This window comes from Puntigrus tetrazona, chromosome 20 (genome assembly GCF_018831695.1).
Source record: "Puntigrus tetrazona isolate hp1 chromosome 20, ASM1883169v1, whole genome shotgun sequence".
Lineage (NCBI taxonomy): Eukaryota > Metazoa > Chordata > Actinopteri > Cypriniformes > Cyprinidae > Puntigrus > Puntigrus tetrazona.
In genome coordinates this window covers 21,842,044-21,864,598 of record NC_056718.1, presented here as the reverse complement: position 1 = coordinate 21,864,598, position 22,555 = coordinate 21,842,044, and the positions used below count along the sequence as shown (strand labels likewise).

At 37.9% G+C, this 22,555-nt stretch overlaps 4 protein-coding genes and 1 pseudogene across 4 annotated transcripts; all 5 read left to right on the top strand.

Moving 5' to 3' along the window:
- The first annotated feature begins 81 nt into the window (after positions 1-81).
- Positions 82-6,523, top strand: stx7l (syntaxin 7-like). Its single transcript, XM_043219990.1, has 10 exons — positions 82-145; positions 986-1,096; positions 1,433-1,502; positions 1,624-1,714; positions 1,817-1,954; positions 2,677-2,726; positions 2,832-2,928; positions 3,053-3,125; positions 4,641-4,723; positions 5,211-6,523. The coding sequence occupies exons 2-10, from the start codon at positions 1,018-1,020 to the stop codon at positions 5,304-5,306; spliced, it is 777 nt and encodes a 258-aa protein (XP_043075925.1). The 5' UTR covers positions 82-145; positions 986-1,017; the 3' UTR covers positions 5,307-6,523.
- Positions 6,524-6,720: 197 nt separating this feature from the next.
- On the top strand, positions 6,721-8,264 carry LOC122325100 (annotated as a pseudogene).
- A 2,082-nt stretch (positions 8,265-10,346) lies between these two features.
- On the top strand, positions 10,347-12,540 carry LOC122325101 (trace amine-associated receptor 13c-like). Its single transcript, XM_043219988.1, has one exon. The coding sequence runs from the start codon at positions 11,553-11,555 to the stop codon at positions 12,537-12,539; it is 987 nt and encodes a 328-aa protein (XP_043075923.1). The 5' UTR covers positions 10,347-11,552; the 3' UTR covers position 12,540.
- A 5,453-nt stretch (positions 12,541-17,993) lies between these two features.
- LOC122325102 (trace amine-associated receptor 13c-like) lies at positions 17,994-19,385 on the top strand. Its single transcript, XM_043219989.1, has one exon. It carries the CDS (start codon positions 18,017-18,019, stop codon positions 18,992-18,994), a length of 978 nt encoding a protein of 325 aa, XP_043075924.1. The 5' UTR covers positions 17,994-18,016; the 3' UTR covers positions 18,995-19,385.
- An 880-nt stretch (positions 19,386-20,265) lies between these two features.
- On the top strand, positions 20,266-21,999 carry LOC122324884 (trace amine-associated receptor 13c-like). The gene has a single exon (XM_043219617.1). The coding sequence runs from the start codon at positions 21,013-21,015 to the stop codon at positions 21,997-21,999; it is 987 nt and encodes a 328-aa protein (XP_043075552.1). The 5' UTR covers positions 20,266-21,012.
- Positions 22,000-22,555: the final 556 nt, after the last annotated feature.

The window sequence follows — 22,555 nt, the reverse complement described above, 5'->3', positions numbered from 1 at the left end:
ACAAGCATCAGATATGCGTGAATGGAAATACATAATATGCAAATGCCCTCGTTTTTAAACTAAAGCGGAAGACTGAAAAGAGATCACGTGACCCAGGCGTCAAGAAATCAGCTGGGGACTCGGGAGTTTCACTCAGGAAATCCAGGTAAACTAAACAAGTAACGTACAAATCAAAGTAAAAGACGTGTCGTTGTACTCAGTGCAGTTGATACGTTGACTTAAGAAGGACTTTACAGAAAAACTCAGTGGTGAAATAAGCAGAAGCGTCTCTGATCCTGAACTTTATTCGGTGCGAAACTGTCTCTGACAGCGCGTGATCTAAACGTTTATTTTAAACGGTCGCGAAATTCAAATTCCTGGACGTTTTTGGTGAATGCTCGGTGTCAGTGAAGTAAATATAAAGACTGAACGATTTTATAAATGAACGCGTGTATTAGTTCTCGCGCTGTGATTTCCGCATTCTTTCGTTTCGCAGGTGCAGTAGAGGTCGGTAAACTAGTCAGGTGAACAAGGTCTACTAGTTAGCCTGCTGACATTTCAACGGCGTTAAGTTAGCCGTTGTCGTATCATTATTGAACTGAGACATGTTTAAAGCAAGGCTAGTAGTCGAACTGCGTGGCGAAGGTTGTCACAATGTGAGCGACACAATATAGAATTAGAATTAGAACAGGTGTGAAACGAATTTTTACAACGAATTTTGCCCAGTAGAAAAGTAAACACGTGCACACAAATATCCAAAACATGGCAATAAATAAAGAATATGTACAGCAAACAATGCCAACAAATAGATGTTAATAAATATTGAGGTAGAAGACCATTGTTATTGCACAGTTATAAGCTATTACTGTTAATAGTATACATCACATGACAATAATATGATACATGTTTTCATATGTATCTTCTATGAAACAGCTCCTGTATATTCATATGCATGCTTACGCTGTGATTGTGAGAGCAAATGTGATTTAACATGTAATCTTTTTAGGTTTGGTGTCTCATTCTGCGAAGATCTCCATCATGTCTGGATCAGGCGGAGTTGACGCAAATGTGCTAGCGCAGAATATAAGTTCGAATATCCAGAGAATAACATTGCTAAGTGAGAAGTTTTACTACATCCGTCCTTTTTTTATGTGAAGTGAACACTGTTGACATTAAATGTCAAATCATCATACGTTTTTGTAATATATTACTAAACCATCCATTTGGCCTAAAACTATCTGGACCAAATACCTTGGACCAAATGTTGTCCGTGTTTCTGTTACTCGTTGTAATTAAAAAAAAACACATCTACGAACCACAGCATGCAAAAGTGTGTAGATGAACTTATTATGTAAATGAATGGAAACCATAATAAGCACTTTTGCATAAACCAGTGGCTCAGGATGTGTTTTCCAGTGTGTGTTTGTCTAAATATTGTCTGTGTTTTTAACAGCTAATGAAATCCAGCAGATGATGAGACATTTTGGAACAGCACTAGACACGACTGACCTGCGCCAGACATTGTGAGTCGAATACAAGCAGCTAGTTCAGTTCCCTTTAACTGACCGCACATAGAATTGCAAGAAGAACTGTCATATATATATCAATTTAGTTATATTTGTTTGCATTTGTCAAAACATACAGACAGGAGAAACAGCAGAGAGTCAATCAGCTTGCTAAAGTGACCGACAAATGCATGAAAGATTTCAGTGCTTTACCTGTGACCACAGACCAGGTACAGCTTTCTCATTATCCCACATAGAAGATATTGTGAATAAACTTTGATTATGTGCATAACAGTCCTGTTTAGATATGACCTTCCCCTTTGCTCACACAGCGGCAAAGAAAAATCCAGCGAGAGCGTCTCATCAATGAATTCTCCAACGCGCTAGCCATTTTCCAGAAAGCTCAGCGAGAGGTCGCAAAGAAGGAGAAGGAGTTTGTGGCACGAGTCCGAGCGAGCTCGAGAGTTTCAGTAGGTTTCATCTATTACACTCGAGCCGAAAGAATTACATAAATGAATTGATATTATCCACCGATTAGAAGTTTGAATCCCATGATCAGATACGGTCATTAAAGTGCCAGTTATTGTACAGTAGTCCATCATTAGTCATGTAGCATCATTTATTTACTATTATAGTTTTTAATATTTTTAATTACATTTTATTTTTACATTTTCTGCATTTTATAGTTTTTATATAGTTTTTAATACTGTTTTATTTGTTTAGTTGTTTTTATATATATATATATATATATATATATATATATATATATATATATATAAACATGTATGTATGTAGTTTTTATACATTTTTATTTATTAGTATTAGTTTTAGTTTGAGTTAGTTTAGCACTTCAAGTAAAACTAAATAAAAAAGGAGAAATGTTATCACGGCAACTGGGCTAAAATAATTTAATTACTTTTTAGTGTTTTTAATACTCTGTTTCAGGTTATTTCTGTGGTTTTAGTTTTAGGTGTAATATCCCACTTATTAAAAGCCTCCAGACAGCATGCATTGAATGTTAGTTTAAAAAGCATGATTGAGAATCACTGATTTTTTGAAGTACCATTTTATACTGCAGATAATAGTTTGCCTAAAGTATTTTTTTCTTGATTAATAAAAGGGAATAGTTGCATATTGGAACTTTATTATGGTTTTCTATATGTTTTCCTCACAGTCTTTTGTCTGTTTATAGGTTGGTGATACAGATGATGGGTTTGGAGGGTTTTCATCACCCTTTCAAAGGTTACACACTTTAAGAAGTGTTTTTTCACTACCTGAGCTTGTCACGCTTATACCTTAAAAAAAAAAAATAATAATTTAATTAAAAAATGAAATGTGTGTTTTCAGTGAGGTTCGTGCTCAAACTCAGAGCTATGATGAAGCCATCACAGAGGAAGATCTGCAGCTCATTCAGGAGAGAGAATCAGCAATCAGACAGCTGGAGGTAAGACGCATTCAAGCACAGAGACTGAACATTTTTTACAAGTGACAAGTATTGTGCTAGTGTTATGCTTTTCCAACTCTGCAAAAGCATTTAGGGATGTGTAAAACACACTCTTGTTTTTCAGTCGGACATCACAGACATTAATGAAATCTTCAGAGATCTGGGCGTGATGGTGCTTGAACAGGGAGACATGATTGGTAAGATCAGAGAGATATAACTAGGTTTTTACTAGGCTGCTAAATTGCGTTAAAATCATTAATGCATTTAATACACTTGTCTCGCCCCAGAAATAAGTGGTTGTAGAGAACATAGTTAGAATGTTTAACAACCCAAGATATGGGGCGAAAATGCATAAAGCAATATCACACAAGCAATAGGCTACGTGCAATATCACACAAGTGCAAATGTGATACTAATTTTAGACAACATTAACAAGAACTTACATTGTGTTATAGGCACTATATTTGTCTGTTTTGCTCAAATTTACCAATGAATATATAAAAACAAAGCAGAACTATTGTCTTCAAACAACACACATCATTTAATTTCTTAATTCACGTTTTTAGCGAATCGGGTGAATCATTTGGTACATTGAACCATTGTCTGTGGCGCAGGCCAGTCAAGTGAGAGTAATTCAAAAGTATGTAGAGTCCTATTCTTTCTAATCGCTCTCGTGGTACCTTGATGTCCCACACTGACCTGTCTGATAGTGATAATCCACTTCAAGTCGAATAAACCTAATGATTCAATGGACCATTCCTAAAGGACCCTTACTTCACTCCTGAATGCATCAGCCGTTTGATCGAATAGAATAAATAGTTCCAAAAAATCTATTTCTTTGTTCTGGTGAACACAAAAAGAAGATATTTAGAAAAAAGTTTGCAAACAGGCTGTTTTGGGTCATCGTTGACTTTGATATTTTTTTTCCTACTATGGAAGTCAAAATATTTATTGCTGAAGCTACTTTTTGTAATGTTTGTCTGATGTCTTTTGGGAGTAATTAATTTGATTTTATTTGCATTTTAATCACTTACCAGCCCTAGTTTTTACAGTGCATTTGCATAAAACTAAGAAGCAACCAGGCAGAAGTCTCTGTGAAGTTGTTTGGGAGGTTGCCAGATGGTTGCCCAGGTCAAAACAGTTAATTACCAATATATTAGGCCTGTATTAGTTATAATGTTTCAGAATGATTCAGTTCAGTTCACACACTCAAACCATTTCCTCTAAAAATAAAATGTAAAAAGTCTGTTTGTTTAGACTTGGTTCCGAGGGAGTGATGAAACTCTCAGACAGGAAAGTGCAATTAAAGGTGTTAAAATGGAGAAGCAGATGCTGATAATGAACACCTAAGAGGCTTCACACAAACCAGCTCAGTGGGACTGTTTGTTCATACACTAAACTTTTAATGATAAGACGTGAGCTATTAGTAAGCACACTCTTGTGTTGTTTACACATGTGATATTTCATCAAAATTACAAGAGTTTGCATCATTGCCTGTGCTGGCCGGCCCAGTCTTTCTCACACATACCTGATTGAATGACGAAATAAAGGATTTGAAAGTTGAAGTTCTGAGGAAATTAATTATTATCCAAGGGGACAATACATTATCCAAGTTTTAAACAATGCATAATAACTTTTTGATGGAAGGGTCAGAATACTTGTTTAGTTGTCAGTGCAAAACTATGAAGTCTTTTCTCCCTCCCATCCCGCAGACAGTATAGAGGCCAATGTATCGAGCGCAGAGATCAATGTGCAGTCGGCCACACAGCAGCTGAGCAGAGCAGCAGGTCACCAGGTACAGCGTCATCTTACTAAAGACCTATTGTTTACTTTTCCTTGCATCATTTTAAACCCATATTATCTGTGGAACACAAAACAAGAAATGTAGCCTAAGGAAAGTAGATGGGGAGAGACACTGTCAAACTCCGAAAGAATGAAAAAGCACCCTAAACTAGCCCATATGCACTATATTCCAAGTCCTCTTAAGCCATATGCTAGCTTTGTGTGAGAAATAGATGCAAATCTAAGTTGCAATTTGCTTGTAAGCTCCCCTTGCGCTGGCATGTTTGAGTTGGTGTATGGCCTACTTTTATGATGGTTTATCATATTGTATTACAGCTTTGCATTCATTTTCAATCACATATTTTATCGCTATATTGCTTTAAGATTAAATATTTAAATAAATATATAATAATGAACAAAATATACTATTTCATGCACATGCTTTGTAGACAACCTTTATTATTATACCCTTATTATTCTTATTATTCTTTTCACTGTAGACTTCATTCCGCAAGAAGATTTTCATCCTGATCGCTGTTCTGATTGTGGCGGCTGTCATTATTGGTTTGATTATCTGGGCTTCTGTCAAAAAATGAGCTGACTATCTGATGTCCAACAGAATTTGCACTGGCATGTTTATAATGAGTTATAGACAAAGGTTTGTGATGAAGTGAAGCTTTCTAAATACAGATATTGCCACTAACGGAATGTATAGCATAAGTTAAGCTCTATGGACTGCATGTTTGGTGTGTGCTTCATTAAATGTTCCACAGAGACTGTACGTAGAGCTTAACTTGTGTTTAAAATGTTCACATTGATGCTGTTAATAGATAATCATTCCAGCTTCAAGCATTTCACCCGTCTGGTGTGTTATAGAAGCTGCCATTCTTAAATATGAGATTGAAAATGGCAAAGAATGAATGTGTTTATCTCTGACAGTCAGTATGAAGCTGCTGCTATAAATGTGGAAATATGCACTTCACTTTTAAACTGCTCTCAAATACTATATTTAAATAAATAAAAAATAAATAAATTGTAAAGAATCAAAATAAAAATAAGAGCACGCTACAAAACATCAGTCAAAACGTTAGTCTAGTCATAATAAATTAAATCTAAGTCTAATAAAGTAAATCGAAACCTAATTCGCTCGAATATATATATATATATACTTTTTGTTTTTTAACAAGTGGAATAATCTCTGAATTTTAAGCACAAAACAAAAACGGTGGAAATGAAATGCATTGTAAAAAAATATCTGTGCAGATTATTATATGACGCTACAAATTCTCTCATATCCAGGTAAACGTAAATGCACTTTGTGTTACCCGATTCCTTTTAAATTTTGTTATTAGCCATGTATCCAGTCTCACTGTGCCAAAGTCTTCTTTGTAAAATCCTGAAATAGATGCTGCAGTTTCAACAAACATGCAATGTCAGTAAATGTTTGTTTATATGTATGATATTGCTGTATATAAATGTTGCATGACCTGAAATAAGTATGGTTAATCATTAAAAGGGAAATAAATCAGGTTTACCCAATTGCAAGAAATAACCACTAGATGGAGACAAAGTCAAATGAAGAGTTTCATTTTAAAGTTCAGCTGAAATGAGTCAGTTCACCTTTGACCTGGCACACACAGGGCTGGAAATGAGTAACACATGCAAAATGTTTGAAGAAGGGCTGCCTAATTAATTTATTTTGTAGGCTATAATTTATCTTCTTTTTGAAATTTTTCATGATTTAGTGCAGTTTTAAATTGAAATTATGTAAATAATGTTAATCACCATTTTCCAGAAAACTAATAAAATGGAGATAAATGAACACAAATACAGTTGCATCCAGAGATGTTTGTTTGTTATTTTGAACTCGGAAGTCTGAGAAACTTAATTTATATATAAAAAAATTTTAAAAGACAATATGCATTGTCAGATTGTTTGCAATAATTGATTTTGGTCAATCAGACTCATTTTTTAATTTTGTATATATTTGCCAGTTTAATGTCTTTCGTATCCTTCTACTTTTCAAACTGCTTTGGAAAAGTGTTTGAAATTTGTTGTATAATGATGAAAGAATGAAAAAAATAGTGATTATGTGAAGACGAAATTTACATGAACTCCCAGCAGAAGCACATTATTAAACATTTATTGTCAGGGGGAGGAGACATTAATGTATTAAAAAATCAGCAACAAGTATTTTTTGATAAGGTTGGTGTCATTCTGCTCACTGGGAACAATGCAAACAATTTACACTGAGGACCGAAAGAGACTGGACTCACTCTGCTGGAAATACACATATTAGATTCAAATTGGTAGTTGCTTTGTTTTATACAATACAAAAAAGAAGACTTGATGTCTCTCCAGAGTACTTCCCGCATAATGAATCTTACAGCAGTGAACCGAAGTGATGTCTGTCAGGAATATTCATGTCCAGAGAGATCAGTTTCTTTATCTGTGTATGTGATTCTGTATGTGGCCGCAGCAGCTGTGTCTCTGCTGACCGTGTGTTGGAAACCTGCTGGTCATCATCTCTGTGAGTCACTTCAAGCAGCTCCACACACCTGCTAACATCCTCATCCTCTCTCTGGCTGTGTCTGATCTCCTGGTTGGAGTTTTTGTGATGCCACTGCATTTGTCTTGGCTCATTGAATCATGCTGGATTTCTGGACCAGTGCTGTGTTCTGTTTTTAATTTTGTGACTTTTCAAGCGACAAGCGTGTCTGTTCACACTGTGGCTCTGATTGCAGTTGACCGTTTTTTGGCTTTAAGTTCTCCTTTTCTTTACTCAGAGAAAATCTCACCCACTGTGATCTGCATAGCAACTTTATTTAACTGGCTGTTTTCACTCCTCTATAACCTCACTCTTCTTTACGCTAATGGAAACTTCACTGATTTCACGTGTCCAGGAGAGTGTCTTTATATTGTAGATGAGGTTTCATCTCTTATTGATCTTCTGATTGTGTTTCTTATGCCTTGTACGCTCATTATAATATTATACACTCATGTTTTCGTCATCGCTAAGAGACATGCGACTGCTATAAGAGCCCTTCAGGTTCATAACAGCACAGAAACCTCCAAAAACAGAGTCAGTGACAAATCAGAGAGAAAAGCTGCTTTAGCGCTCGGGATTCTGGTCTTTGTGTTTCTTTTGTGTTTACTGCCATATTATATTTTTTCTTTAACAAATTTCCTAAGAGATGGCTCATTTTCTAATGTTATCAACAGTGTTTTGATTCTCTTTTATCTTAATTCCTCTATCAATCCTTTAATCTATGCTCTGTTTTACCCTTGGTTTAAGAAAAGTGTAAAGATAATTCTAACTCTTAAAGTATTGAACACAGACTCCTCTCTAATGAATGTCCTGTCATTAAACTGTTGATGTCTAAACGTCTATCCTCAATTTTCTATTGTTTATATGTTTTATGATTTGCTTTACCAGCATTATTGTGCAGTAAAATATGATTATTCGCATATTTTGATGAATAAAACTATGTGGTTCAACAAGCGCTTCCTCATTATATTCAAAAACACCATTGATTCTTGAAAGTGAAATGTTTGAAAAATGAAAAATTTACAACAGATCAATATTTCTATAAATCTGATAAGAAATTCTACACATCTATGTAACAGTTTCTTAAGAATTTTGCAAAATCATTAATTATACATTTAATTAAATATAAATTATTATATACTTATTATAATTAAATCTAAGTTTCATTAGTTTCTTTGGTTAAATCATTAAAATATGCAGTATAACTTTCATAATTTAACTTATCAGAGACGTTTTATTATTGTTCGGAAAATGTAATAAACGTCTATTTATTGTGTGGATGGATGAGTGTTTTAGATTATCATATAGAATAATTTAGATGATGAGGTTAGAGGTTTAGATGATCTGGTTTGGCCTAAATATATTTTTGCAACTTTTGGAGCTCCCTACATTTACGTGAGCAAAATTCATTCACTGTCCTAATTATAACTTGTTTTAAAGTAATTATCCTCATTGGAAGTCATTGTGCCATCAGAATGATTTTGAAACTGATTTATTACTTGTTTCTGTCTTGTATATAAACACTATCAAGTGAAAAATGAACAGTTTACCTTAAGATCAAGGCTGGTTTGCTCATGGTAGAACTAACACCTAACTAACTACTAACTAACAGCTACACCATCCAGATGTAAAAAATTGCTTTTACCAACAAATAATTGTGTGGACTGTACCTCCTTAAAAGCGGACGGGCCGGTGTGGGCTTGCTCATAGCCCCCCAGCTTAGCCGCCATGTGTTGGAGTTTACCCCAGTGAGCGAGAGGGTCGCCTCCTTGTGCCTTTGGGTTGGGGGAGGACTCTCACTGTCATTTGTGCCTACGGGTAGAATGGCAGTGTAGAGTACCCTGCCTTCTTGGAGTCCTTGGGAGGGGTGCTGGAAAGTGCTTTGACCGGGAGCTCTATCGTCCTGCTGGGGGACTTCAACACTCACGTTGGTGATGCTAGCTACACCTGGAGGGGCGTGATTGGGAGGAACGGCCTGCCCCGATCTAAACCCGATCTAGTTACGGTCTGTCCATAACAGCCATAACACCCTGTTCTAACATAAGGGTGTCTCCACGGTCTGGAAGGAGTTTGGTGAGGCCATGGAAAAAACTATTGGACGGCCTCAAAGAGGTTCTGGCAAACCCTTTGTCGCCTCAGAAGGGGGAAGCAGTGCCCTGCCAACACTGTATACAGTGCTCGTGGGAATCTGCTAACCTTGACGTGGGACATTGTCGGGCGGTGGAAGGAATATTTGAGGATCTCCTCAATTCTGCCAACGCGTCTTCCACTGAGGGAGCAGAAGGCGGGAACCCATGGGAGAACTCAACTATCACTCTGGCTGAGATCACTGAGGTTGTTAAGAAGCTCCTCGGTGGCAAAGCACCGTGTGGAGGACGAGATCCGCCCGAGTACCTCAGGTCTCTGGATATTGTGGGGCTGTCTTGGCCGACACGCCTCTGCAACATCCCGTGGACGTGGGGGACAGTACCTCTGGACTGGCAGACCGGGGTGGTGGTTCCTCATTTTAAGAAGGGGGACCGGAGGGTGTGCTTCAACTATTGGGGGGTTACACTCCTCAGCCTCCCTGGGAAAGTCTATGCCAGGGTACTGGAGAGGAGAATTCGTCCAAAAGTCGAACCTCAGCTTCAAGAGGAATAATGTAGGTTTCGTCCTGGACATGGAACACTGGACCAGCTCTATACCCTCTTCAGGATACTGGAGGGTTCCTGGGAGTTTGCAGCTGAGTGTGAAGCGGCTGGGATGAGAATCAGCACCTCTAAATCTGAGGCCATGGTTCTCAGTCAGACAAGGGTGGCTTGCCCCCTTCAGGTTGGTGGGGAGTACCTGCCTCAGGGGAAGAAGTTTCAGCATCTTGGGGTCTTCTTCACAAGTGCGAGGAGGATGGAACGAGAGATCGACAGACAGATTGGTCCAGCTTCTGCAGTAATGCGGTGGCTGTACCTGTCTGTCATGGTGAAGAAGGAGCTGAGCCACAATGGTCAATCTTCGTTCCTACACTCACCTATGGTCATGAGCTTTGGGTAATAACCGATAGGATTAGATCCCGGATACAAGTGACCAAAATAAGTTTCCTTCGTAGGGTGGCTGGGCGCTCCCTTAGAGATAGGGTGAGTCACTCGGGAGGAGCTCAGAGTAGACCCGCTGCTCCTCCACATCGAGAGAGGCCAGCTGAGGTGGCTCGGGCATCTGTTCCCTCTGCCTCCCAATGGAAGTGTTCGTGCATGTCCCCGGGGGAGAACTAGCACGCGCTGGAGGGACTGTGTCTTTTGGCTGGCCTGGGAGCGCCTCGGTGTTCCCCCGGAAGAGCTGGAGGAAGTGTCTGGGGGAGAGGGAAGTCTGGGCTTCCCTGTTTAGACTGTTGCCCCCACAACCCTGCCCCGGATAAGCGGTAATAAATGGATGGATGGATGGCATCTGAAGGACTCTCAGGCCATAAGAAACAAAATTGTCTTGTCTGATAAGACTAAAATTTAACTGTTAGGAGTGAATGCCAGGCGTTTGGAGAAAACCAGGCACCGCTCATCACCAGGCTTATACCATCCCTACAGTTAAGCAGTAGGAACTGATGACTAGTCAGGATAGAGGGAAAGATGAATGCAGCAATGTACAGAGACATCCTGAATGAAAACCTGCTTCAGAGTGCTCTTTACATCAGACTGGGGTGACGGTTCATCTTCCAGCAGGACAATGACCAAAAACGCACCGCCAAAATATCACTGGAGTGGCTTCACAACAACTCTGTGATTGTCCTTGAGTGGCAAAGCCCAGACCTAAATCCTATTGAACATCTCTGGAGAGATCTGAAAATGGCTGTACACAGTCGCTTCCCATCCAACCTGATAGAGCTTTAGAGTTACTGCGAAGAGGAATGGGCAAAAATTCCCAAAGACAGGTGTGCCAAGCTTGTGGCATCATATTCAAAAAGACTTGGGGCTGTAATTGCTGCAAAGTATTGAGCAAACGCTGTGAATACTTATGTACATGTGATTTAAAAAGAAAAAAAATGTTTGTACAGATGTTTTTGTATGAACTCTGTTTGACACTTTTCTAAATCAGCTGATTTCCCAGCTGAATGTTCTTCTCCCCTGATGCTTAGAAGGAGTCAACATATCAAGTGTATAAAAGGCAGCTTGTTGAAGCTTGTCTTTACTGTGAAAATTTCAGGAGTGAAGATTCTGTTTCAGTGGAGCAGAAATACACAGCATCTTCAGAGGTCTTTATATTGGGCTTTATATAACAGGAGTCACATGGAACGATACTCTGTTTGGATGATTCTTCCAAATACTCCACAATGAATCTTACAGCAGTGAACCAAAGTGATGTCTGTCAGAAAAATTTGTGTCCAGAGAGATCAGTTTCTTTATCTGTGTATGTGATTCTCTATGTGGCCGCAGCAGCTGTGTCTCTGCTGACCGTGTTTGGAAACCTGCTGGTCATCATCTCTGTGAGTCACTTCAAGCAGCTCCACACACCTGCTAACATCCTCATCCTCTCTCTGGCTGTGTCTGATCTCCTGGTTGGAGTTTTTGTGATGCCTCTTTATTTGTCTTGGCTCATTGAATCATGCTGGATTTCTGGACCAGTGATGTGCTCGATTTTAAAATTTGTAAATTTTCAGGCGACAAGTGTGTCTGTTCACACTGTGGCTCTGATAGCAGTTGACCGTTTTTTGGCATTAAGTTCTCCTTTTTTTTACTCAGAGAAAATTTCACCCACTGTGATCTGCATAGCAACTTTATTTAACTGGTTGTTTTCACTTATTTATAACTTCATTCTTCTTTTTGTTAATGGAAACTTCACTGATGTCACGTGTCAGGGAGTGTGTGTTTCTAGTGTAGATAAAGTTTCTTCTCTCATTGATCTTGTTATTGTGTTTCTTATGCCATGTACACTCATTATAATATTATACACTCATGTTTTTGTCATTGCTAAGAGACATGCGACTGCTATAAGAGCCCTTAAGGTTCATAACAGCACAGAAACCTCCAAAAACAGAGTCAGTGACAAATCAGAGAGAAAAGCTGCAATACTGCTGGGGATTCTGGTCATTGTGTTTCTTTTATGTTTACTGCCGTATTATATTTGCTCTTTAGTGATTCCATACAGTAATGCTGACTTGTTTTATGTCAGAGATGTTGCCGTAATATTTTTCTTTTTGAACTCCACCATTAATCCCATAATTTATGCTTTATTCTATCCCTGGTTTCAGAAAAGCTTAAAATTAATTTTCACATTTAAAGTGTGTAATAAAGACTCATCCCTGATGAATGTCCTGTAACTCATTGAATGCAATACACAATGCTTCCTCTCTTTTTTTTCTGTTGTTTCTTTTTTAATATTGTCCAGGTTAATATACATTATTTTATAATATTGCAACCCAATCGGGTCCTAATTGGGACGGCTGTTATTTCCTTAATTACTGAGTTTCTTTATAGCCCATGTGTACAGGCTCCAGTCATCTCTCTGTAATTCTATATTTTAATTTGATAAAAAAGTAGAACCTATGAAAAGGAAAATCTGTGTTTAAATGTTGTGCTTTATCCATGCTGTTAGCCTATATGTGTGCAATTCAGTAATTAAGTTACATAATAGTTCAAAACATTCAGAGCCTTTAGAGCTTCAGAGCTGTTTTAAATGAAAGAAAAGTTTAGCACAAGAAAGTCTTATTTGAATGATAGTGAAGATAATATTAAATTCATTCACCCCCTTGTCCATGTTAAATCTGTTTTCTTCCCAATGCCTTATATTTTTGTGATAGGTGCATGAGGCTAGTTTAAAGTTTGGCAACTTTTCTATCTTTGTATCCACTATTGTTTTCAGTGTGCAAAATCATTTTAGTAAATAATTTGTAAAAGGTAATATGTTGCAATGCGATGTCAAAACAGCTGGCCTGTAATTGCTGTGCTGTTTTGGTTGTTTTTGCTCACATGAATAGAATTAGTTGATCTCTCCTCTGATGCTGCTGATACTGGAAAGAATCAACATGTCAAGGTTATAAAAGGCAGTGTCTTTTTTGGTAATGTGGAGCCTCCAGGAGTCAGTGTAGATTGTGTTCCAGATAGTGAGCAGTTCAGAGCTGTTGGAGATTCAAATGGTATTTTCAGACATATTTATCGGTGGTTGTGAATTTTGTCTATAAAGGAAGACAAATGGAAGAATACTCTTCACAATCAATCTTACAGTAGTGAACCAAAGTAATGTCTGTCAGGAACATTCATATCCAGTTTCTTTATCTGTGTATGTGATTCTGTATGTGGCCGCAGCAGCTGTGTCTCTGCTGACCGTGTTTGGAAACCTGCTGGTCATCATCTCTGTGAGTCACTTCAAGCAGCTCCACACACCTGCTAACATCCTCATCCTCTCTCTGGCTGTGTCTGATCTCCTGGTTGGAGTTTTTGTGATGCCACTGCATTTGTCTTGGGTTATTGAGTCATGCTGGATTCCTGGACCAGTGCTGTGTTAAAATTTGAGTTTTCAGGCGACAAGCGTGTCTGTTTACACTGTGGCTCTGATAGCAGTCGATCAGTTTTTGACATTAAGTTTTCCTTTTGTTTATTCAGAGAAAATCTCACCCACTGTGATCTGCATAGCAACTTTGTTTAACTGGTTGTTTTCAATCTTTTATAACTTCACTCTTTTTTCTATTTATATATCGGTCTATATTGACAATAATTATTTTGGGGCTAATAATACATTGTATTGTATTGTATTATGTTTAATGCAGTCAATATTAGGCTATATTTGATTTTCCATAGGCCTATATATGCTATTCAATCATTAAATAACCATAAATTATTAAAGCACCATACAATAAACAAGAATATGTGATTAGCGCCATGCCCTGACCATTAATATGACAAAATAATTAAAGAATATCTTCTTTATTATATAATTGTAAGATAATACATACAGAAGCCACATTTTCATGGTTTGTTCGTCTTTGTGTTTGCTGCAAAACTGCAGGTTTGTATTCTGTAAAGGTACAGAAAGAGATTATTCTTTATTCCAAAAACCCCAAAGTGGCTCGATATTATTTAGATCTGGTGACTGTGCAGGCCATGGGAGATGTTCAACTTTACTTTCATGTTCATCTGTCACCAGTCTTGCTGTATTGTTGCATTATTTACATTTAGTCATTTAGCAGACACTTTTATCCAAAGCGACGTACAAATGATAGCATTATCGAAACCGACTTCAGGATACAATGTTTGAACCAGTGGGTGCACATGGTCCTCCAGAATGGTTCGCTAATCCTTGGCAGTGACGCACCTATCTAGTCCAAGTATTGGGCCTAGGGAATGCCATGATATTGCAGCCCAAACCAGCACTGCTCCACCCCCATGCTTCACTCTGGACAGTCTGGGTGGTATGCTTCTTTAGGGCTTTTCCACACCGTAGCTCTCCCAGATGTGAGAAAGACAGTGAAGGTGGACTCATCAGAGAACAATACATGTTTCATATTGTCCACAGTGCAAGATTTTCACTGCTGGTACCATTGAAACCAGCGTTTTGCATTGGCACGACCATGGCTATAGCAACAATCCAGGTTAGCACCTGGACATCCCTTTCAGACAGCTTCCTCTTGCGTCCAAAGTTACTCCTGTTGGATGTGATTCATCCTTCTTGGTGGTATGCTGACATTACCCTGGATACCGTGGCTCTTGATACATCACAAAGACTTGCTGTCTAGGTCACAGATGTGTCAGCAAGACATGCACCAACAATTTGTCCTCTTTTGATATGTCACCCTTAATGTTGTGTGTATTGCAATATTTTAAGCAAAACTGTGCTTATACTCTGCTGATTAAACCTTTATAATCTGCTCTTACTGGTGGAATATACAATCAATGAAGACTGGCCACCAGGCTGGTCAAATTTAGTCATGAAACAGATTGTTCAGATTGAACTGTTCAGATTAATTCCTGCCTCCTGTCTTACATTCTGACCAGTGTTCCAGGGTAAGAACTATAGCCTCTTATGCGCCAACAGTTCTTTCTATGTAACATTTTGGTCCTTTGAGCCGGAACCTCAGTGCTTACCTAAGCACTGAGGCAAAGGATGGCTACTTCTAAAGACAAAAGTGAAGACCTTTCAGAATCTGTGCAACCAAAACGACAACCAACCTATTTGTCACACTGCCACTTGAATGTAACTGGCCAGTGAGAACTGACTTCTTCTCATGTAGAAAATATGGCATCACAGACTACATTTAGACCTGAAGAAGAGGGCATTGAAGTGTCAAGAGAAGGTCTTCAGTAGGTTCAGCAGCTGCCTGGACTGAAAGTCGGTACCTTGCAGAGATATTCAAGCTGAGCTTGGCCAAGACACCCAACTCATAAGGAGTTTACGTGAGTACACCAGCATGAATTATCTAAATGCCATGGGGCATTGAAGGAAGCAGGTACTCTGCTGTGAGTAGAGTGAACTAACCTCCTGTATGTAATGATATTTCTTATAGTGCTAGAGAAAAGCTTGAATTCCCAATAAGCTATGCTACTTCCATCAGCCATTTGAATTCAGTTCAACTAGCTGTAAAGAAATCAGTAGCACAGCCCTATTATGGACAAATTGTGAACTCAGTGCAAAATCCTGCATCCATGCCTCCTATAAGGGATATCATGTCTAATCCTGTGCTACAAGATATACAGGGTCAGTTCAGTCCATAACTTTACCCTACTCGCCCTCCAACCCAAGCTCCATATTCTTTACCACACTCTGCACACTGGCTGGCTGTTCCTTCACAACAACAACAAAAAAATAAAAGAAATCTTAAGAGTCAAGTGAAGCCAGTCCGACTAACCAGACCGGCCACTGTCCTCCCTGGTGCCAAAGCTGTCTCCCAGGTGAAGAACCCAGAACCAGGACCTAAAGCAAGCATTCACATCAGGCAGAAAAATAGATAAAGTGCAGTCTTATTGTCCCTATTGTGAGAGCTCTGAACACTTCTTAAGTCAATGTGCAACTTTCCAAACTTTCACCACTGAGCTTTCATCACAGAAAACAGGAGGTGTATGAAATGTGGTTGATCTCATGCTGTTTCTGACTGCACTCTCACAAAACCATGCAGCATTTGTCAGAATAAACACCTCAGATCCTGCATGAAGTCAATGCCAAGGCAAGTAAAGAGGACATATGCATGCTAAGCTCCGATGTTGGCACTGCTTACCTGAATCAACCCACAGACTGCAGTTGGGTATTGGTAAAAGGGGTGAAGGTTCATCTGCAGTATTGAGAATGATCTCTGAAGACTGTTCTCAATACAGTTCATATAGGTTCTTTTTGAGATTGCAGATAAGCTTAGCCTGCGTGGAATTCCAGAGGAACTGACACTGAGAAAAATAGGGCAAGAAACCAAAGTGCTTCAAGGTGCATCTGTCTCTTTCAGTCTTTCCCCTGCCTGACAGCCAAGACAGAATTACCACATTAATGGAGCATTCACTGCCCAAAATCTGGCTTGCTAATGATGAGGATAAAGGCTCTGTGCACAAGCTGACCCCAGAAGAAGCTGCACAGAGTGAAGAATTGTGGTTCATTTCCCATCCTCTGATGGAACATAATGGGAAGAACCACGTGGTATTTATGTGTTTCCAGGGCCGCAATTAGTATGAAGCTACATGGAGTTAATTAGTAGAGGTCACAACATGAACATGCACTCCAATGTGAAGAAGCTGACAAAGCTGATCCATCTACTGCTAGTTCTTAATAAGAGACAGTCTCTCTTCTCATTAAGCAATTATGATATCTGTGATATTTGATATGTTGATTACTGCCTCCTGTCCTACATTCTGACCGACATTTCAGGGCTATAACTATAGCCCTTTAAGTGCCTGCAGTCCTTTCTGTAACACTTTTACCTCTGTGAAATTACATGTTGGCAACAGCAAACAACGTTGATAGCTCATTTAAGGTTAATGTCACCGCTAAATTGGACTAATTTGGACAGACATGCTAAACCTAGCACAGAACCTCACTACTTGTCATGTAAATTACCATATCCGGTCTTATAAAAAAAATAGACATATAAAAAAAATATATATATTTTTCGTTATTCAAAATATAAAATGAAAATCAAACCATTTTTATTTTGCACATTTTAAAAAAAAAAAAAAAACGCCTTGCATTTCAATTTTACTTTTTATATTTTAAAAGGAAAATCAAATAGCCACTCTATTTTTGTTTTTCAATACCCATTTCTAAAAGGAAAATCAAATTACCAAAAGATACACAAACCCTGTACACAAAAAAAGTAGTCCCGATTTAATAAAATTTGATTTTATAAAATTAATTTGGTTAATAACTCTTAAGGCCTTTAGTGTGTCCCAGTCAGCCTCTGCTGGTAGATGCTGTAATTACAGCCTTCTGGGGTCAAAGATCATGTTTCTCTGTGTGTTAAGATTAAATAAATATGTTTGGAAGTAAATGGCAGAACATATGATTTACATAAGCACACATTTAGTTTTAAAGTTAATTTCCTCTGGTGGAAGAGAATCAGTTGATCTCCCAGCTGTATGATCTTCTCCCTTGATGCTGCTGGTATTCAAGAGTCAACAAGTCAAGTGTATAAAAGGCAGTGTAAGATGTAGCCTATTTTACCTGGTATTTTGGAGCCTTAAGATATGAATATAGATTGTGCTTTAGATGATGAGCAGATCAGAGCTGTTGGAGATACAAATAGCATCTTCAGACATATTAATCTGTGGTTACGCGTGTTTTATATGAATACTGTGTTTGGATGATTCTTCCAAATACTCCACAATGAATCTTACAGCAGTGAACCAAAGTGATGTCTGTCAGGAATATTCATGTCCAGAGAGATCAGTTTCTTTATCTGTGTATGTGATTCTGTATGTGGCCGCAGCAGCTGTGTCTCTGCTGACCGTGTTTGGAAACCTGCTGGTCATCATCTCTGTGAGTCACTTCAAGCAGCTCCACACACCTGCTAACGTCCTCATCCTCTCTTTGGCTGTGTCTGATCTCCTGGTTGGAGTTTTTGTGATGCCACTTTATCTGTCTTGGGTTATTGAGTCATGCTTCCTTCCTGGACCAGTGATGTGCTCGATATTAAAATTAGTGAGTTTTCATGCGACATGCGTGTCTGTTTACACTGTGGCTCTGATAGCAGTTGATCGATTTTTGGCTTTAAGTTTTCCTTTTGTTTATTCAGAGAAAATCTCACCCACTGTGGTCTGCATAGCAACTTTATTTAACTGGTTGTTTTCACTCCTTTATAACTTCACTCTTCTTTTCATCAATGGAAACTTCACTGATGTCACATGTCAGGGAGTGTGTGTTTCTATGGTAGATGAGGTTTCTTCCCTCTTTGATCTTGTTATTGTGTTTCTTATGCCATGTACACTTATTATAATATTATACACTCATGTTTTTGTCATCGCTAAGAGACATGCGACTGCTATAAGAGCCCTTAAGGTTCACAACAGCACAGAAAACTCCAAAAATAGATTCAGTGACAAATCAGAGAGAAAAGCTGCAATACTGCTGGGGATTCTGGTCATTGTGTTTCTCCTGTGTTTACTGCCGTATTATATTTGTTCTTTCGTGATTCCATATGAGTTGTTTTATGTCAGAGATGTTACTATAATATTTTTCTTTTTGAACTCCACCATTAATCCCATCATTTATGCTTTATTCTATCCCTGGTTCCAGAGAAGCTTAAAACTAATGTTCACATGTAAAGTGTTTAATAAAGACTCATCCCTGATGAATGTACTCTAATGCACTGAATGTAAATGTCTATTTTTTAATATATTGTCACATTAAACACAAGTTTTGGCTACAAAATATGTACTAAATATTTCTTCAAAAATTACTGATATACAGTTTATTGTACTTATTATTGTATTTATACTTTTTTTGTTTTACTACAGCAGACTACTAAGATTAAGATGTGGCCTTGCTCCAGTCATTATTTTAATACTATGATAAATTGGCTAAACCTTATATATTTGTTCAAATGTTGTATCAATCTTGCGTGTTGTGTTTAAATAATGATGTCACTTAATAATTTTTAAAATATTTAACTCATTCAGAGCAAGGCAAGGCAAGGCAAGGCAAGTTTATTTATATAGCACATTTCATACACAATGGTAATTCAAAGTGCTTTACAAGAGAGGAAATAAAATAATTACAAGATTTAAATAACAATAAAAGAAATTAAAATAAAATAAAAACACTGATTTAAGATAAATTGAATTTAAAGCAAAAAGAGATTGATTTAAAACAGTTTAAAATAAAAGAAGCAAACAGTTAGGACGCAGCACAGTGCTCATTCTGTAAATGCACATCTAAACAGATGAGTTTTGAGTCTGGATTTAAAAGTGACTAATGTTTCAGCACATCTGATCTCTTCAGGAAGCTGGTTCCAGATGCGAGCAGCATAATAACTAAAAGCAGATTCTCCTTGTTTGGTGTGAACCTTTGGTTTTTCTAACTGACTTGATCCTAGTGATCTGAGTGGTCTGTTAGGTGTATAAATAGTGATCATATCTGCAATGTATTTAGGTCCTAGTCCATTGAGTGATTTATAGATGAGTAAAAGTGCTTTAAAATCAATTCTAAATTTCACTGGAAGCCAGTGTAAGGACCTGAGGACTGGTGTGATGTGCTCTGATTTTCTGGTTCGAGTCAGGATCCTGGCAGCAGCGTTCTGGATGAGCTGCAGCTGTCTGATGGTCTTTTTGGGAAGGCCAGTGAGCAGACCATTACAATTGTCCACCCTGCTGGTGATGACGGCATGGACTAGTTTCTCCAGGTCTTGCCTGGGCACAAAGCATCTGATTCTTGCAATATTTTTTAGGTGATAGTACGCTGATTTAGTCACTGCTTTGACATGACAGCTGAAACTAAGGTCGGTCTCTAGAATCACACCAAGATTCTTGACTTGCCTTTTGGTTGTTTGACCCCTTGAGTCAAGGTATGCATTCACCTTGTGAACTTCATCTTTATTTCCAAACGCAATGACCTCAGTTTTCTCCTTGTTTAACTGAGGAAAAATTTGGCACATCCAACTGTTGATTTCATCAATGCATTGGCAGAGTGAGTCAATGGGGCTGTAGCTTTAAAATGTCTTAAAATAATCCAGTACGAATAATTTAAACCAACAACTCAGGGTTTACACTGACTAATTAATCAACGGAATAAAGAGAAACTAATTGTGTGTTTGTGTGTGTGTGTATATATATGGTTTGTACACAGACCCGATTTCATGAAATTTAGATTTTAAGACAGTCGGCCTACAGATGCTGTCTTGTGTTTTTGTTCACCTACAGTTTGACTGAGGGTGAAGGTGAAGGTTAAATGTGTCCCAGTCAGCCTCTGCTGGTAGATGCTGTAATTACAGCCTTCTGGGATCAAAGATCATGTTTCTCTGTGTGTAAAGATCAAAATAAATATGTTTGGAAGCAAATATGATTCATATAAGCACACTTTTAGTTCTAAAGTTAATTACTTCTGGTGGAAGAGAATCAGTTGATCTCCCAGCTGTATGATCTTCTCCCTTGATGCTGCTGGTATTCAAGAGTCAACAAGTCAAGTGTATAAAAGGCAGTGTAAGATGTAGCCTATTTTACCTGGTATTTTAGAACCTTAAGATATGAATATAGATTGTGTTTTAGATGATGAGCAGATCAGAGCTGTTGGAGTTACAAACATACAAGCATCTTCAGACATATTAATCTGTGGTTACGCGTGTTTTATATGAAGGAGGTCAAAGGGAACAATACTGATACTTCACAATGAATCTTATAGCAGTGAACCAAAGTGATGTCTGTCAGAAAAATTCATGTCCAGAGAGATCAGTTTCTTTATCTGTGTATGTGATTCTGTATGTGGCCGCAGCAGCTGTGTCTCTGCTGACCGTGTTTGGAAACCTGCTGGTCATCATCTCTGTGAGTCACTTCAAGCAGCTCCACACACCTGCTAACATCCTCATCCTCTCTTTGGCTGTGTCTGATCTCCTGGTTGGAGTTTTTGTGATGCCTCTTTATCTGTCTTGGGTTATTGAGTCATGCTGGATTCCTGGACCAGTGCTATGTTCGATATTAAAATTAGTGAGTTTTCATGCAACAAGCGTGTCAGTTTACACTGTGGCTCTGATAGCAGTTGATCGGTTTTTGGCTTTAAGTTTTCCTTTTGTTTATTCAGAGAAAATCTCACCCACTGTGATCTGCATAGCAACTTTATGTAACTGGTTGATTTCACTCTTTTATAACTTTACTCTTCTTTTCATCAATGGAAACTTCACTGATGTCACGTGTCAGGGAGTGTGTATTTCTATGGTAGATGAGGTTTCTTCCCTCATTGATCTTGTTATTGTGTTTCTTATGCCATGTACACTCATTATAATATTATACACTCATGTTTTTGTCATTGCTAAGAGACATGCGACTGCTATAAGAGCCCTTAAGGTTCACAACAGCACAGAAAACTCCAAAAATAGATTCAGTGACAAATCAGAGAGAAAAGCTGCAATACTGCTGGGGATTCTGGTCATTGTGTTTCTTTTATGTTTACTGCCGTATTATATTTGTTCTTTAGTGTGTTCATATGACAATGCTGACAGTTTATATGTCAGATTAATTGCTGTAATATTTTTCTTTCTGAACTCCACCGTTAATCCCATAATTTATGCTTTATTCTATCCCTGGTTTCAGAAAAGCTTAAAGATCATTTTCACATTAAAAGTGTTAAATAAAGACTCATCCCTGATGAATGTACTTTAAGTTATTGAAAACAAAATGTTTTCTGTTGTTTAGTTTCATAAGTGTACTGGACAAAATGGTGTATAAACAGTTACAAAGAAATGGCAGTTAAAATTGAATTGAAAATGTGACATTTCGTAGAAAAACTGAAATAGTATTTTCTTGTAAAGCATATTCCAGTAATATTTGTTATATTCACATCTTTAAAAATATATTTTTATAGTGAGGGTAATGTGTCACAAATATGCATATGTATATGGGAGTATGTATATGTATATGTATAACCTGGATTTAGGCCAACCTGCTTTGTATTTATATAGGCCTTTTCCAATATTCACATGCAAATTTGCTTTATGTATTTCACTGACCTCTAAATAAAATGTCAGGAAACATGATTCCTGGCTGCATAACAAAATAAAGGTTGATAAAAACTGTTTGCAAAGCTGCAGTAACAGTGGTAGTTAGTTCTTTTGCTAAGAAGGTAGGGCTTTGTTTGATGTCACGTTTTGGGTATTCTATAGTTTTTGTCAATATCTTTGAACCACTGGATCTTTGGTAAGTTGTAAGGAACACAATA

Coding starts and splice junctions, on each gene's coding strand:
- stx7l (XM_043219990.1), top strand. CDS start 1,018: ATGTCTGGATCAGGCGGAGTTGACGCAAATGTGCTAGCGCAGAATATA. Junction 1,715..1,816: donor TACCTGTGACCACAGACCAG/GTACAGCTTTCT, acceptor TTGCTCACACAG/CGGCAAAGAAAAATCCAGCG. Junction 4,724..5,210: donor GCAGAGCAGCAGGTCACCAG/GTACAGCGTCAT, acceptor TTTTCACTGTAG/ACTTCATTCCGCAAGAAGAT.
- LOC122325101 (XM_043219988.1), top strand. CDS start 11,553: ATGAATCTTACAGCAGTGAACCAAAGTGATGTCTGTCAGAAAAATTTG.
- LOC122325102 (XM_043219989.1), top strand. CDS start 18,017: ATGAATCTTACAGCAGTGAACCAAAGTGATGTCTGTCAGGAATATTCA.
- LOC122324884 (XM_043219617.1), top strand. CDS start 21,013: ATGAATCTTATAGCAGTGAACCAAAGTGATGTCTGTCAGAAAAATTCA.